The 15,257-nt window shown below is 40.2% G+C and overlaps 1 protein-coding gene and 1 pseudogene across 1 annotated transcript in view; both read right to left on the reverse strand.

The window, feature by feature from the left end:
* The window catches only part of LOC104871875, a 21,803-nt pseudogene extending 10,493 nt beyond the window's left edge, over positions 1–11,310 (reverse strand).
* Tmcc1 (transmembrane and coiled-coil domain family 1) overlaps positions 1–15,053 on the reverse strand; it is a 125,745-nt gene extending 110,692 nt beyond the window's left edge. The window contains exon 1 of the mRNA XM_019209561.2: positions 14,372–15,053. Within this exon, the coding sequence (XP_019065106.1) occupies positions 14,372–14,935 (564 nt within the window). The 5' untranslated portion in view covers positions 14,936–15,053. The remainder of the gene's footprint in view (positions 1–14,371) is intronic.
* Between the last annotated feature and the right edge of the window lie 204 nt (positions 15,054–15,257).

Here is a 15,257-nt window from a genome sequence, read left to right on the forward strand (position 1 = left end):
TATATATATATATATTATATATATAGTAAAGCCTTGGTTTATGAGCATAATTCATTCCAGAAACATGCTTGTAAATCCAAAGTACTTGTATATCAAAGTGAGTTTCTCCATTAGAAATAATGGAAACTCAGATGATTCATTACACAACTCAGAAATATTCATATAAAAATGATTACAATACTGTAATACAACAGAAAATAAAATACAAAATATAAAGAAAATTAACAAATTAACCTACACTTACCTTTGAAAGTCTGTAGCTAGTATGAAGGAGACAAGAGACAGAAGTATAACATGACTTTCACCACCACTAATGGAATAACTGCTATCTACCAGCTCTATGGAATCTTTTTCTTTTCATGCAACTTTATCAAGGAACCTATTCAGTGTCACTTGCTTTTGCCTTCTTATGAGGACTCTACAAAACTGCAAAGACATTGCATTGTTGTTAAACAGATTTATCACTCACACTGCTACAGCCTTATTTTTTCTACAAAATTTTGCCGTTTTGAACATTTTACACATCTCCCTAATCTGATTTGAAGTGAAAGATTCCTCTGCCTTTTTCTCCTCTTTCTCTGAAGATAAGATCTCCACAAGCTCTTGTCCCACAGTTAGAAACTATTGGTCCTGGGAGTCCAGTGCAGATCACTATGGTCAGGCCTGCGGTGGAGGGCGTGGTGGAGCAAGGCCTGGCCTAGAAGAGGACTATCTTCCTTCCCACCCCTTCACCAGAAAAACATCAAGCGTTATCTCCTGCAGACCCTAGCCATTCTCCCTGTTCCAATCAGGCATCCCCTTTCTGGTTCCTTTATCTACACTATAAATAAAGGTGCTGAGGACACAAGCCAAGCTGTTTGTCTCTTCAGGACAGAGTTTCCACCTAGCCTGGCTATGTAAACTTTACTGTTGTCTTTGTCTTCTTTGTCGTTTCTTAATCTCTCATCCTCTTTCTCACTCCATGAACCCTTTAGTATCACATACTACTCATATCATAAGATATCGCTCGTTATCAAGTTAAAATTTATTAGAAATGTTTGCTCGTCTTGCACAACAGTCTGCAATCCACAGTTTTACTGTATAATTATCTTTTAGAGTAGAGAACATAAAACACAAAGTTTAAGACAGTGACAGAAATAGATATTGTAAGAGCATGATGATATTAACGTTCTCTTTCTAAAGTTGTGTAGTAGATTCACAGATAATGTAATTTGTTTGTTTGTTTGTGAGACAGGCTCTTGCTATGTAGCCCAGGCTGGCCTTGAACTCACAGTAATTCTCCTGCTGCAGCCCCTCAAGTGCTGGGATGATGGCTGTGTGCCATCACGCCTGGCTTACAGGTAGTTTATTACTGCATGTCATAGCTTATATGGATTTATTTTTATATAACCAAATGATTACATAATAAAGAATTTAAATATGTAGTAATTAAAAATAAGATAAATGTCTAAAATTAATGTTTCCAGATTCCGCTTTTGAGTTTTCCAGGTCAAAAGAACTGACAAGTTCCTAGCATCACAAATGCCAAAAAGGCCAACACTAATTTGTTAGGGGACCTGACACTGCTGCCATCACAGGCTGTATTCTCCTGGTTCTTCTTGGCTCTTAAAATGACCTCATGCTCTTATTTAGTTTCCCTCCCCGCAAGGCCACAGCGATCCGGAGGGGTTAAACCTAAGTTTCTGCAAGCCTGAACCCATAAAAGACAACCTGGCCTGTGATAAATTAAAAGTAGACCACTCCTCATAAATAAGCAATAGCCCAGCCCAAAAACAATAAAAGGACTTTCATTTCTTTGCTTTTCTCTCCTTCCTCTCTCTCCTCCTTCCCTCTCTCCTCTCTCCCTAACCTGCCTTCCCTAATAAAATCTCCTGTCGGACCTCTTGGCATGTGGCCTAGTTGTTGAGCTTCGCTGTGCTTCTACTAAGTCATGGCTTTGTACAACCTCAGGATGACAGAGAGGAAGAGAAGACTTTAAATTCCACAGAAAAACAAATAGTCCCAAGACATTACAAATCAGAATGGCAACTGACTTTCCAACATCAATACCAGAAGCACAATGACAATAGCACAGTGCTTTTACCAAATTCTGCAGGGAAATTATGTCCAATTAAACTCAACACCCAGTTTAACTACCATGAAGCATTAAGGTAAAACAAAGACATTCTGAAATGGGATTAATTTTTGCTCCTCTTTCTATAAAGATTTTGGAAAATGTGCTTTGTAAAAAGAGGAGAAATAAAAGAATAAAGAGGAAATAAATCTGTTATTAACAAATGAGGGTACCAGGACAAAAGGTGTGCACAAGCCTTGAGCAACTGGTTTAAATGAAAAGTGAAAGTCTCAGAAAGACATTCATAAGGACAAGACAGGTTAACCCCAGAAGATTCACTATTCTGGAAATAGTGAGAGATTTGTGGTTCTCTAGAATTTGGAGTTGACCAATGATAGCTACAAATAAAAATTAAAGCAGTGACTACAAGGACAAGAAGAAACTGTGTAACAGGGAAACATCCCTAAGGCTCAGATTGGAAATATATATACAGTGGCATAATGTTAACAGCATATTGAAATTTAACTAAATTCCTAGAAGCCTATGTATGCAATTAAGGAAATCCAACAAATAGTAAACACTAACCATTAGTGCACCCCCAACAATGTTTACATAAATGTTTAACACAAGCACTAATGGCACCCCAGTAATCTTTCAAAACATTGGAACAGACAGTTATTTTCTTGGTAAAAATTCAGAGTTCCTAGCAGAAAAACACACTGCCACGTTCACACTGTATATGGAGCTTTTTGCAACCTACAATCATGTATGTGCACATACATACAACCACCAGGGGTAAATTCTCAAGAGATCTTTCATTATCCTCTTCAAAGAAATCTAAAACTTAAGCCTACTTTGACTGAATTTATCCACACTTAAAGGTCCAAACAGAGCCAGGTATTACTGAACAGGCACTGAGAGGTGAAGCAGGAGGATCACAAGTGTAAGTCCAGTGCGAGGGCTCTTCAGCATGAGCAACATGGGAAGTGACCCCAAGAAAATACGTCTACTTCAACTAATACAATGTAGTATCTTTCCCTGAAATCAACTTTTCAAGGGTATTTAGACCATATTAAAACTACCAAAATGCTTTATTTAACATAGCCAGATACATAGGAACTGCTTTGAGTTTATGTTATCATAAAACATATCCTAAAAACAAGGCAAAGGTATGACGGATGGAGCTTTATAAAGTTGGCATATCTAGGATTTTTAACAGATAAACACACTTAAATCAAGTTTTTAAATAAGATTGTCAACTTGCTATTATTTAGAGCCCAAACCACCTTACTGACCAAAGTAAAGACTCATAATTTATTCACTAACCACTGAGTGTCTGTAAAGACCAGGATTTAGGCCAGCATGCATTAAGAACTTGTTTTTCAATCTGGTTACTAAAAAAAAAAAAAAAAAAAAGAAGATTTGGGATTAGGATTAACCAAGAAAATCAGTTTTAAAATACACTGCAGGGGACCAGGGATTTAGCTCAGTGGTTCCACCACCTGCCTTGCAAGAGCAAGGACCTGAGTTCAATCCCTGGTACCAAATAAACACAAATACACTGCCGGCAAGTACATCAAAGGACACCATGCGCAGTACCAGAAGGCACCAGCAGAGGGGCACGTAAAGCCACGACTGCTAAACTTCCTCATAAACATCTTTCACACTCCCTGGCACTGTCAATTGCTAAAAAGGTCTAACTAACCTCAGATTAAACTATGAGCATCTGATTAAGGCTCTAGCTTAAAAATCAAATATGGGCATTTCTACATTAAAAATTCTTCCTGAAGACAGGAAAGCAACATTCAAGCGTCAAATACTAATGCTTTCAAGATAACAACTTTGCACAATAGGATCAAAGTTTTCTAAAAACTTCACATTTTTCTAACAGCTACCAGTTCTTCAGAATAATACCTTTAAAAAAAAATCTGTGAATTTTAATAAAATCATGAAATCACTGGCTCAGCCAAACAGGCATTAAAGACAACTTTCAGGAGGGAAATGAAGAGCAGAAGGCAGAAGTACTGTATTTGACAAAATAAATATACCAAGTTACTGACTCTGTAGACTCTGGAAAGTGCTGACACCACTTCTGTTACAGTATGACATGTATGGACTGCGTGTGTTGCTGAGACCACAATTTAAGAAGAAAACTACATGACAGAAATGGAGTTGGTGGCCAAACATAACTAAGTATGCCAATGCCAATATGGAAGGACACTTCAGTGCTCTCTTCGGCAGCATGTACATGAGATCAGGAAGGCAGAGAAGAGCAAGCAAGGGCTCACACAAGGACACATGGACACATGTGAAGCAACTTGTGGTTTCCATGGACCTTTGAGGTTCTTCATGAAATACTGATGCCAGGAATCTACTTGATATGGAGTTTTCTGGTAGACCCCAGGGAAATTTATTTAGCATCCCAAAGAATCCCAGCATCTTATGCCTAAGATTAGACATGTAAACTATTCCTCAGATCACCCTTCACCTTGTGCTGTCAATATAGGCATTATAGATGGTGGCTAGATCACTCTTCTCAGACCCATGACAGCAGGGAGTAGCATGAGAAGCACAACTTTTGCATTAATGAACAACTCAAAGGGAAAAATCAAACTTGCTTAGGTAACACGCCAGCACTCTTATCTAACCCTTCCAGATGGCTAACAAACCTGGTAGAGCAAAAAAAAAAAAATTAATCACAACTAACAACCAGATAACATAACCTGCCAGTAACAGCAGACATGAACAAAGATAATAAGCCATTTACTCTGACTTCCTACTTATAAAGCACTATGTGGAGGGGTACTGTGGTTTTACTGTAGTTTTTTGGCAGTGGATAGAAAAAGCAATAGAAAACAACTTTTTCTTTAAATTTCTACTTTAAGTGTTAACCACCAAGGTTCAATTCTTGCTTCAATTAGTTAAAACCAACTGTTTAAATTTTCTTTCTTTTTTTTTTTTTTTTTAGGAAGGTTACCAGCTTTTTGACAATGGAGGTCCTTCTAGGATCACCCATCCTCAGTGTATGTTGAAACTCAGTGTTTCTTGGTTTCACCAAGTTAGGAAGATAACAGAGGAATAGTTCCCTGCCTTCATTTTTCTTTCTTAACTACAATTTTGCAATATTATATTGTGAGTAACATGAAGTGCTAGCAATGGGCTTTCTTTCCCTCCCCAACTTCAACCTAACAATGCAGAAGTAGCTCCAAAGAAACTGTTTAACTAGCCATCTCACTAAACAAGAAGCCTTCTTTTTCCAGGGACTATAAATAATATTTTTATTATTTTGTTTGGACATCCAAGAAAGAGGGTGTTGTCACTCATATTTTAATGATAAACAATATTAAAAATTACTCTAAGAAAGTATAGTATTTTACTTTCATTGCTACCCATCTGAAAAACACGGCAGGAGTTTCTTAAAAATAATAACGTAAGAAACCAAACTGATGACATCAGACTGTCACTGCTCACAGGTTTCTGCCTTCAATCAAAAACTGGTGATCTAGAGCCAGGGATTTAGCTCAGTGGTGCCACGGCCTGCCTCTCACAAGCGCAAGGTCCTGAGTTCGATCCCCAGAAAAAAAAAAAAAAAAAAAAAAAAAAAAAAGGTGATCTAGAGTAATCACTATCTAAAAAGAAAAATCTCCTTCCCCTCTCCTGCCCCCAGCTTGACAGAACTGGTGCTCTTCACATCACCATCTTGAACAGCAGGTAAAGAAGAGCCCCGCACAGACTCAGAGGAGCCCAGGGAGAGTATTTAGCTGTATAACCCTGGGAGGGTTTCCACACCTCCAGGCCTATGAAACAAGGGCTTTGATTAGGCTTCTCTCTCAGACTTAACAGCTTTGTCTTCCTTAGTTACTTGGCAACAGCAAGTGGTCTAATAGCCAAAAGTCATTAGAGTTGCAAGGGATTCATTTTGAAACTCAAGTTTTAAAAATTCTTAGCTTCCTCATGATTATAATTTTAAAATCTGAGCCACGACTTATCCCAGTAATAGGTTACTGTGATGAAATGTACTTGCTTAGTTCTTAATAAATATTTGCCTTGATCTTTAGCTAATGAGTATTTTATAGTACATATAAACCAATAAATCCTTGCTAATTCTATTTACAAAAGATTTGCTAGGCTACTTTTAAAAGTCAAACATTTACATATTTAAAAATGATTCTATTTAGGAAAAAGATATTTCAAAGTCTATGCATAAACTGAGAGGCACAAATTAATGCAAATTGTGTATTAATTGTGACCCTAAAGTTTCAAAGTTCAACACAAAATCTACTCTGGTCACATTGACCATAAGGATCATAGGTCATGATGATACAATATCCATATGTCAACTTTTAACAAATATGTACTAAGCTCAATTCTGTGCTAACTTGCCAAAGCATCTTGCGATAAAATGCTGCTGTACTGTGAGATGTGTGGGGAAAAAAGGAATCCATTCTAGTGACTACCTATACCTAACATTGGCCTGTCCTCTGTCTGTGAGACTCTGAAAAGCAGGACTCTTTCTGTGTGTTCTGGATAAACAAAAGCAGCATGCTCTGGGTGTCAATATTCTCTCTCCACTCCTAGGATTTGAGATAAAGTACCCACATTCCTTGTGAAAAGAAGGGAAATGCAGAATTTAAGACACATGCTATAACCCTTTAGGGGTCTTATTACCCAGAGCCTGTGATTTTTCACAGGAAAAAGGAAAACAGGTTCAATTTAAAGAGTGAACTCTACTTTGTATTATGTTGAGCCTTCATCAAAAAGCTGCTGCTTCTGAAGAGAATGAATATAACTCAGACTGAAAATCTTTGCGGGGGTGATCTTTGAGATAAGAGCTCTCTATGTAGTCCTGCTTGGGCTTGAACTCATGATTCTCCTGCCTCAGCACACCACGTGTGGGATTACAGGTGTGCAGCATCACATCCAGCAAACAAATTTTAAGAAATGAACCTAATGTCAGACTGCTTAGTAGCAGATTTTACCAAGATCAAGAACATCTCTCTTCTCTGTGTGAAACACCACATTTAATGGTGAGAAAAGACATTAAAGATAATCAAGACTATTCTAGGGCCACTGATGAAGCAATAGTACACAAAAGGACAGGCTTTTGCCTCGCCCACTCCCCATGTTTTTTCCTTTTCTTTTCTACAAGATGTTCTGTTCCAGAAAACAACTTTTTCTTTAAATTTCTACTTTAAGTGTTAACCATCAAGGTTCAATTCTTGCTTCAATTAGTTAAAACCAACTGTTTAAATTTTCTTTCTTTTTTTTTTTTAGGAAGGTTACCAGCTTTTTGACAATGGAGGTCCTTCTAGGATCACCCATCCTCAGTGTATGTTGAAACTCAGTGAGAGTTTCACCTGTATCCCTAAAGTGTGGGTTAGCACCTTTTTTTGTTTTTGTTTTGTTTTTTTAAGGGTTAGCACTTTGAGGTGTGAACGATATGTAAGTCATGTTTCAGCTGCATTCATAAAGACCACACAGCTCTTGTTGAAGAGGCCCATCACATAAGTGGCCATCTAGCAAACAACAAAACAAAAATAACTAGAACCTGAACCTCCCATCCTTGGAGCTTGGTGACAGACACTGTCACCTTTCTGTTTCTCCTCCTCCTCGTTTTTTTTTGGCAGCGCAGGGGTGGCCTACTGGCAAGCTCTCCACTGCTGAGCCACACCCCAGCCATCCCCTCCTCCCTTGATTCTCAGACAGTGTCTGGCTACATTGCCCAGGCTGGTAACAAAATTTTGTTTTGTTTTTGTTTTTGGTACCGGGGATTGAACTCCGGTCTTTGCACTTGCAAGGCAGGCCACCAAACCGCTGAGCTAAATCCCCAGCCTGGTAGCGAAATTTTGATCCTCCTGCCTTAGTATCTGGAGTAGCTGGGGTTACAGATGTGAGTCACCACACCCCACTCCAGTTTGGTTTTTGTTATTCAAGATCATTGTGACCTTGAGGAAGGTAAACTCTCTAGATTTCATTTCCTTCAGTTTCAAGATATCATTTTATTCAATAATACTTAATGTTACTTCTAATTTGAAAATACTATAAATTAAACTTGACTGTTCTTCCCAATTTTTCTGTAGATCAGTAGAAATTTAAAACATCTGTAGAGAGCAGCAGGGTAAATTGATGAGCTGTTCAGAGCTGGCAAGTTGATCCCACCAGTCCCAGCCCTGCCAGCCCACCTTGGAGAGCTGACTTGTGCCGTGGCTGTAGCACAGTCATCCTCTCTCAACCATTAGGATACACAATACATTCCAGAAATGCAACCACATGTACTGTTCAAATAATGTAACTATTAGTACTTGATGTTTCTACCTAAGTTTCCCCTCTTCCCCCAAAAGGTTCCTCTCAACTTCCTTTCCCCAACTTTATATAAACTGACTCCCACTGTAATTCTAGGCTCAGAACTTGGAGTGGGTAAATTCTGGCTAATAAAGGATTTTTTTCCATCTCCTTGAGTAACTTCAAATTCTTATTTATTAATTTACTTAATTATTATTTATTGGTACCGGGGAACAAACTCAGGCCTTTGTGCTCGCGAGGCAGGCGGTGGAACCACTGAGTCAAGTCCCCAGCCCATAACTTCAAATTCTTGAGTCTTCGAATTACTGGAGCTATAAAACAGAGCTGTAACACTTGGCTGTAATACTGAACTGTTCTGATTGCTACAGCACTACCACACACCTATTTATACTACACTAAAGGAAACTGGGTTAGAAAAAGGATGTAGCCATAATCATTCAGGCTCTTAGAGCTTGAGTCAATAAACCTAGAAGTCACTTGCTTTGGCAAATAAACTTTTGCTGAATAAAGAATCTTCCAGGGAGAAATGAAAAGCCAAAATGTAGTTCATTTTCAACCTCTGGCAACTCTGCCAGTCCCATATTAACTGCCTGTAAGACATGCTCTCAACAATGTCAGCAACCCCAAAGACCCTAAATATATATACAAGAGAATCCCACTTGGTTTTAATAAAAAAATACATTTTTTCTGCCAGCCATCCACCTATTATTCCAGCTGCTCTGGAGGCTGCGGCAGGACTGTAAGGTGAAGCTCAGCCTGGACAATTTAGCAAGACCCTGTCTCAAACAATAAAAAGCACCGGTGATATAGCTCAGTGGCTTCTGGGTTCAAACCCCAGTAATGCAAAACAAATCTTTTGACTATTTATTGAGAAAATGAACATAATTTTTCTTACTGGTTCTCACAACAAAGCTTGTGGATTTTTTTAACCTTTGATTTTTAAAATGTTTAATGCTGTCAAATCCTGCCGACTCTTCTACTGTCCGTCACTTCCACATTTACACAAATGCTGACTGTGCATGTCCAGTTCAGTCCACATGCTAGTGAGCTACTGCAGGGGGTTGCTTCTCAAAACATTACCTGCAGTTACTTGATGTCCTGTCGGCAGGAGTCACTCTGCGCTAGCACCTACTCATTCTTGGCCTTGGGTACCATCTGGTGGTCAGCATCTGAAACTACCCTTTCTACCCAGAGTGCTCCCTAGCTCCACCAAAACTGAATCCTTAAAAATCATCTGCCTATAACCACCCATTTTCCCAGCTTCATCTCTACAATCCCTGAAAGTCTGATCAGCTCTCAGACCGGTTAGGCCCTGGGGTTCCAGGTGGGACACATGGGACTCTAAGAGCAGCATGGTCATGGTCACCAGAGGCTCACCATGGAGTGCTCCTGTCTGCATCTCTACCTGATTATCTGCATTGTGTTGTCTTGTGATGGAAAGGACTACACTGGTCTCAAACTCTTAAGGCACCTCTGCCGCTTCTGAACACCTTCTCCATTTCAGTACCAACACACCGCACACCATCCAGTATCCTAATGGTTGCTTAAGAGGCAGTTATCAGTGGAATAAAATCTGTTATAAAGAAATTTAATAGAAAAGACAGTTGAGACTTATATACTGTATTCAGAAATGTGTCTCAATAGTGTAAGTATGTGTGCACACTCACACACACTATCTATGGGTCAGTCCTGATAGTAAGAACTGCTCCTCAATCATCTGGCACACACACAGAGCCAGGCCTATGGCCTTCAAGTGCCCTCTCCCCCTCTCCCCTGAATGCTAATAAAGTACAACTTTGGGACAATGACATGCTACCCTTCCTCTGCTCATGCCAGATGCATGAGGTCTGCCAGATGTTATATGCCCAGGCGGTCTTCCACTCACCACTCTACTCAGAGTTCTTCATGACTCTCATATACTGCATTTTACTTGCTTTATTTACCTCCCCTTTCTACACAGTGAACTCTACAAGGGCAAAGACTATCTGGTTATTCACTTGCACATGCTATTAACACCAAAGGTACAAATAGGCATCCAAAGGCACCCAGCCCACATGCCACACCCAGGCCATTGTCATTTACCTACTGTAAGCTCCTTAGTTCATAGCAGCCAGGAAGCAGAGTTGAGGAAGGGGCTGAGAACTAGACACACACCCCACAGCGACACCTCCATGACCCACCCAGACATGCCTGCCCACATGCCTGGGCAGCTGTAACCAGCCATTGAGCTGCCCCCTCTGCCTTTCCCAGCAGCTTTCACTCTGCAGTGTAAAAAATGCCAGCTGGCCTGCACAGCCACAAATAGTGTTATTATTAAAGAAGAAGCCCCCACCAACTTGCAATAGTCCTAGGTCAAACAGTGTTTGTGGAGTGAATGTATGAATGTATGAATGAGCAAATACTGGAAGAAACACTGTTCAATCCACCGTGTTTTATGAAAAACATGATAGAAGAAAATGAAGGCTGACAACATAAACCAACTTTTGGCTCCATTTACTAGGTTGCCGTTCTCACCTGTATCCCTATGAGCTAGCTGTGCATCGTAGAATGGAAGAACAAATTTGGCAGGGCCCTAAAGATTCGACTGTAGTGTCTGATTTGCTGAAACACTCGGCTTGTAAATGGCAAGTACAGCACACCATCCCCTCCCCTGCCTGTTTTTGAGACATGCATTTCACTAAGTCGCCCAGTCTGACCTCAAACTCAAGATCTTCTTGTCTCAGTATCCCAAGTAAAAGGGATTACAAAAAAACCCATTTTAAGAAAAATTTTTTCCATTTTAATCAAGCTAAATTAAAACAATTATTTTCTAATCTTATTTATGACAGTGAGATACACAATCTAACTTTAGGATGCTACATGCTCACCCGCCTTAGGGCTGACTCCATCATCCCAAAGATCTGTACCCCACTATCACCTTCCCCATAAAGCCTACCCTCATCATCATCTTTCATGCTGTAACTAACCCCAACACACACACACACACACACACACACACACACTCTTTTGGTCTTGCTCATCCTGCTCCAAATCTTCCCATGGTGCTACGCATGGAACAAAGACAACATGGTGCAGGATTTATCTACATCTACTGCATGCCATCACCTCCAACATTGAGCAAGTTCACATGGGCAGACATCTTTGTTCTCTGGTGCACCCTAACTGCCTAGAACACTGCCCTGCACACAGAAGTTATTTAATGACTACTACTGAATGACTGAGAGAGAGCTTGTTCCATTTCACAGATTTACCCATGGACATTCTCAAACTCAGTTATCAAAGACATCATTTCTTGCTCCTCTATATCATTATCCTACTAATGCAATGGACAAATTGAAGACAGAAATATTGAGCTTGGTAATTCAAATACAAAGACAACCCCTGCCCTCGGGTAACTCTTCTTTCCACCTCTACCATCACTGCATTGGCCCAGACTGCTGTCACCTCTCAGGATGACAGGACTAGATTGTCATGATAGCCTTTTGGCTTATCTGCCTTCACTTAATCTGAACCCATCCCAACACATTCTCTGTGCTGTAAGCACAGAAATATTTTTCTAATCACTAAGATGATGATGTTCATGGTTTAAAATCTAGAATGCTACTCCTCTTGAAATACCAAAAAGCTCCTTACCACTGTCTGCAAGCCTCTGTGATTGGTTATCAAATTTCCAGCCTGAACCAGCAACTCCTCTACCTACTCACACTCTTAGCAGATTTTCTCCCATTCCAGGGCCTTTGTCCCTGCAACTCCCTATCACCTAATTACCTTGGCTTATCCTGTAGACCCTAGTCACTGCCTCAGAAAGCCGACCTGACTCCTTTAATAGATCAGCTCTCTCTATAAAACAGGGTCTTGCTGTACTTGTCACAGTTCAAAGTTTATATCTGTTCAAATGATTAACATGTATCCCCATATGATGATCAACTTCACAGGTAAGGGCCATACCCAGTTTTGTTTCCTGTAGTGACCCAGTGCCTAGCATATATCAGATATTTAATATACAATTGTTAAATGAATAACCATGCATATGAGAAGCTGGAGATGAAACCTCAGCATGGCTGGAAGTATGTGAGCGCTCCTTTATAAAAGAGTGAAAAGTGGTATGAGCCATGGCTAGGCTCCATGGGCTCCCACACCCAGGTACAGGAGAAGATGAGGACTATCACTAGCGGTAAGGACCCTACAGTATTATTTTTGCTGAGGTAGTATGTAAACACTGTTGTCTCCTTAGGTGTTGGCAGAAGCACACTGCTGAGATGTGATGTTGTCTCAAGTTCTAAGGGCATCTCTGGACCTTCTCAACACACCAGCCAAAAGGTCCAGGCTTATCCAAAGTCATGAATACCTTGAGAGAAAACACTAATTAGTTTTATCATCAAAGCCTGCAACTTATAGAATACCCTTTTGCCTCTTACTGTCGCAAACATCCCAGAGTCCACTCTTCCAAGGCCAGCTTTCTCAAATTCCCCGAGACAAAACTAAGTGTGCCTTCCCCAAACATCCATATATTTTTGTACTACTTAGGACACTTATCACATTTTATTTTGTAGTATATTTGGACAGACAGAATGGCATCATAGAAAAAAAACTGTCCTACAGAAATCAAAGCCTCACTCCCTTATTTATAAATTGTATGGCCCTGAGCAAGTCATTCTGGTTTTCTAGTCTGTGGGGAAAAAAGCTACAATAATACCTTCATTAGCACCTTGAAATTATCAAGTAAGATAATTCATGATAAATGGCTTTACTAAAGTTCAAAAGTTACTTTGTTATATGTGTACATCTTATCTTCCTGCTAGTTTAAAGTATCTTCTTAGATGGTACCATCTAAATATCCATGCAGCCTTTCTCAGAATACCTTGCACATGAACAAGTGCTCACAAGTTTGATGAAATATGCTGAATGGATATGAGATTAAAGGAAAGAATAGTTTATACCCCTCTCATTCTGAACAGGACCTCAGGCAGCTGCTGCCAGGCATGCTTCTTTGGCAACAACACCCAATTTGCCATCCCACTGACCATGCTGCTACCATCCTCCTATCTGATATAACCCCTTCTCCTACCCCTACTTACTGTGTATCTATCCAATCACTCCTCTCTCCAATCCAAGCACATTTCCTCCACCATTAAGCTTCTCATGCACTTCAACCCAAAATGATTTTTCTCTTCCAATTTGTCTGTACCTGTACACCGTTATCATACAGATACCACTTTATATATTGTTTGCCACATTTCGACTAGACTGTAAGTTTATTGAGTTTAAGATCAGAAAGTTTTCAAAGACATCCCGGAGAACTTTATAGAATCAATTTTTTAATATAAGCATTTAAAAAAATCTCACAGAAGGGTCTGATAATGAACCACTATCCCAAACATTTATAAATTAAATGCCATTAGCTGACTGTATCTAGCATATTAGATATACAAATGGAGTTAACATTTGAAAGTACAGAAAGTAAAACATGGTATTCCTGTACCTTTTTTCCATCTCTCAAGTACCCAGACCAACTTCCAATACACAATAATGGAGAAATGACATGGTATATAGATAAAATCAGCCTTTGAAGCTGGATGGTGCCAGAATATAGCAGTTACTAATACATATATTTTAAAAAAGAATGATCTAAGCATAATGTGGTAACCCACAACTGTAATCCCAGCTACTTGGGAGGCTGAGGCAGGTTCATCAGTTTGATTCCAAACCTGGGCAATTTAGAAAGAGTTTGCCTCAAACAATGGGTTTGTGGATGTAGATTAGCTGAGACGTGCCCCTGGGTTCACTTCCCAGTACTGGAAAAAAAGCAAGACACACACACACACTGGACTGATATATGGTGGACAGCTAAGGAGGCAGTAGGTGGCTTTAGAAAGCCAGGTAGGAGAAGAGTTAGAACACAAGGGACGCACTGGAAAATCAGCCAAGTATCTGTCTTGGAATAGTGTGTGCACATACAAACACAAGTCCATAAAAGCAGTGAGTCGACAGAAACAAAAAAGCTAGTGGACTCACCCGTTCTGCGGGTGTCTCCTCCCCCGGCAGACAGGCAGCTGCTGCGCAGGCTATGTCCATCACTGTGGAGCTTGTAGGAGCGTCGGTTGTGGAGGAAGACCGGGGCCGGCCTGCCTGGGCCACAGCTGCCATTTCCTGGCCAGATTTCCTGTTGATTTGGGGACTCCCTTTTGGGGCCTCTGGCTTACCCCGCCTACTATGCAAGCTGGTCCCTCTCTTCATCTTGGGTGGCACTCGGATTTGCTGCAGAACTCGGTTCAGAGCTGTGGGGTGGGTGGGGACACCGTCAATCTCAGCACCTGCATTCTGGCTTTCCAGATCCATGTCAGGTTCTGGATCGACCTGAATCTGCTGAACATCATGTGGAGACACTGACGACCTCCTTCGCTGGTGCTGGAAAAGGTGCTTCAAGCCTTGGCCAATCACATTAATGTTCTCCAAAGCATTGTGGGTCATCTTAGATAACTTTTGTTCTGATTCTGTTTGCTTCCTGGCCTCTGCATCTTGGGATCTGCCTCCAGGATCAGGGTCCTCATATAACTGTTCACTGCCTGAAGGCTCCATCAGTAGATTTAACAGGCTTATTTGCAAATGCAAAAAAGTTTAAACACAGCAAGACTGTCAAATTAGGTAGGCATTTCCTTCAACAGTGACTATGCATGCAGCTGTGAGACGAGGCTTCATGCCTATCTAATGTTGCAAAACAGAAAAAGAAAAAGAAAAAAGAAACTTATAAGTCCATGCAGAAACACCAGTGTTAAAGAAAAACATGCCACTAGCCATAAATAGGTACTATCATTAAGCAATCTTTAATCCGAAGATTAAAAGATAGTTTTACAGACAGTAGATAATTATTTTCTAAAGTAGAAGAAAAGGCCCAGAATAA

This window comes from Fukomys damarensis, unplaced genomic scaffold (assembly GCF_012274545.1).
Source record: "Fukomys damarensis isolate Sample0158 unplaced genomic scaffold, DMR_v1.0_HiC HiC_scaffold_37, whole genome shotgun sequence".
In the NCBI taxonomy this organism is placed as follows: domain Eukaryota; kingdom Metazoa; phylum Chordata; class Mammalia; order Rodentia; family Bathyergidae; genus Fukomys; species Fukomys damarensis.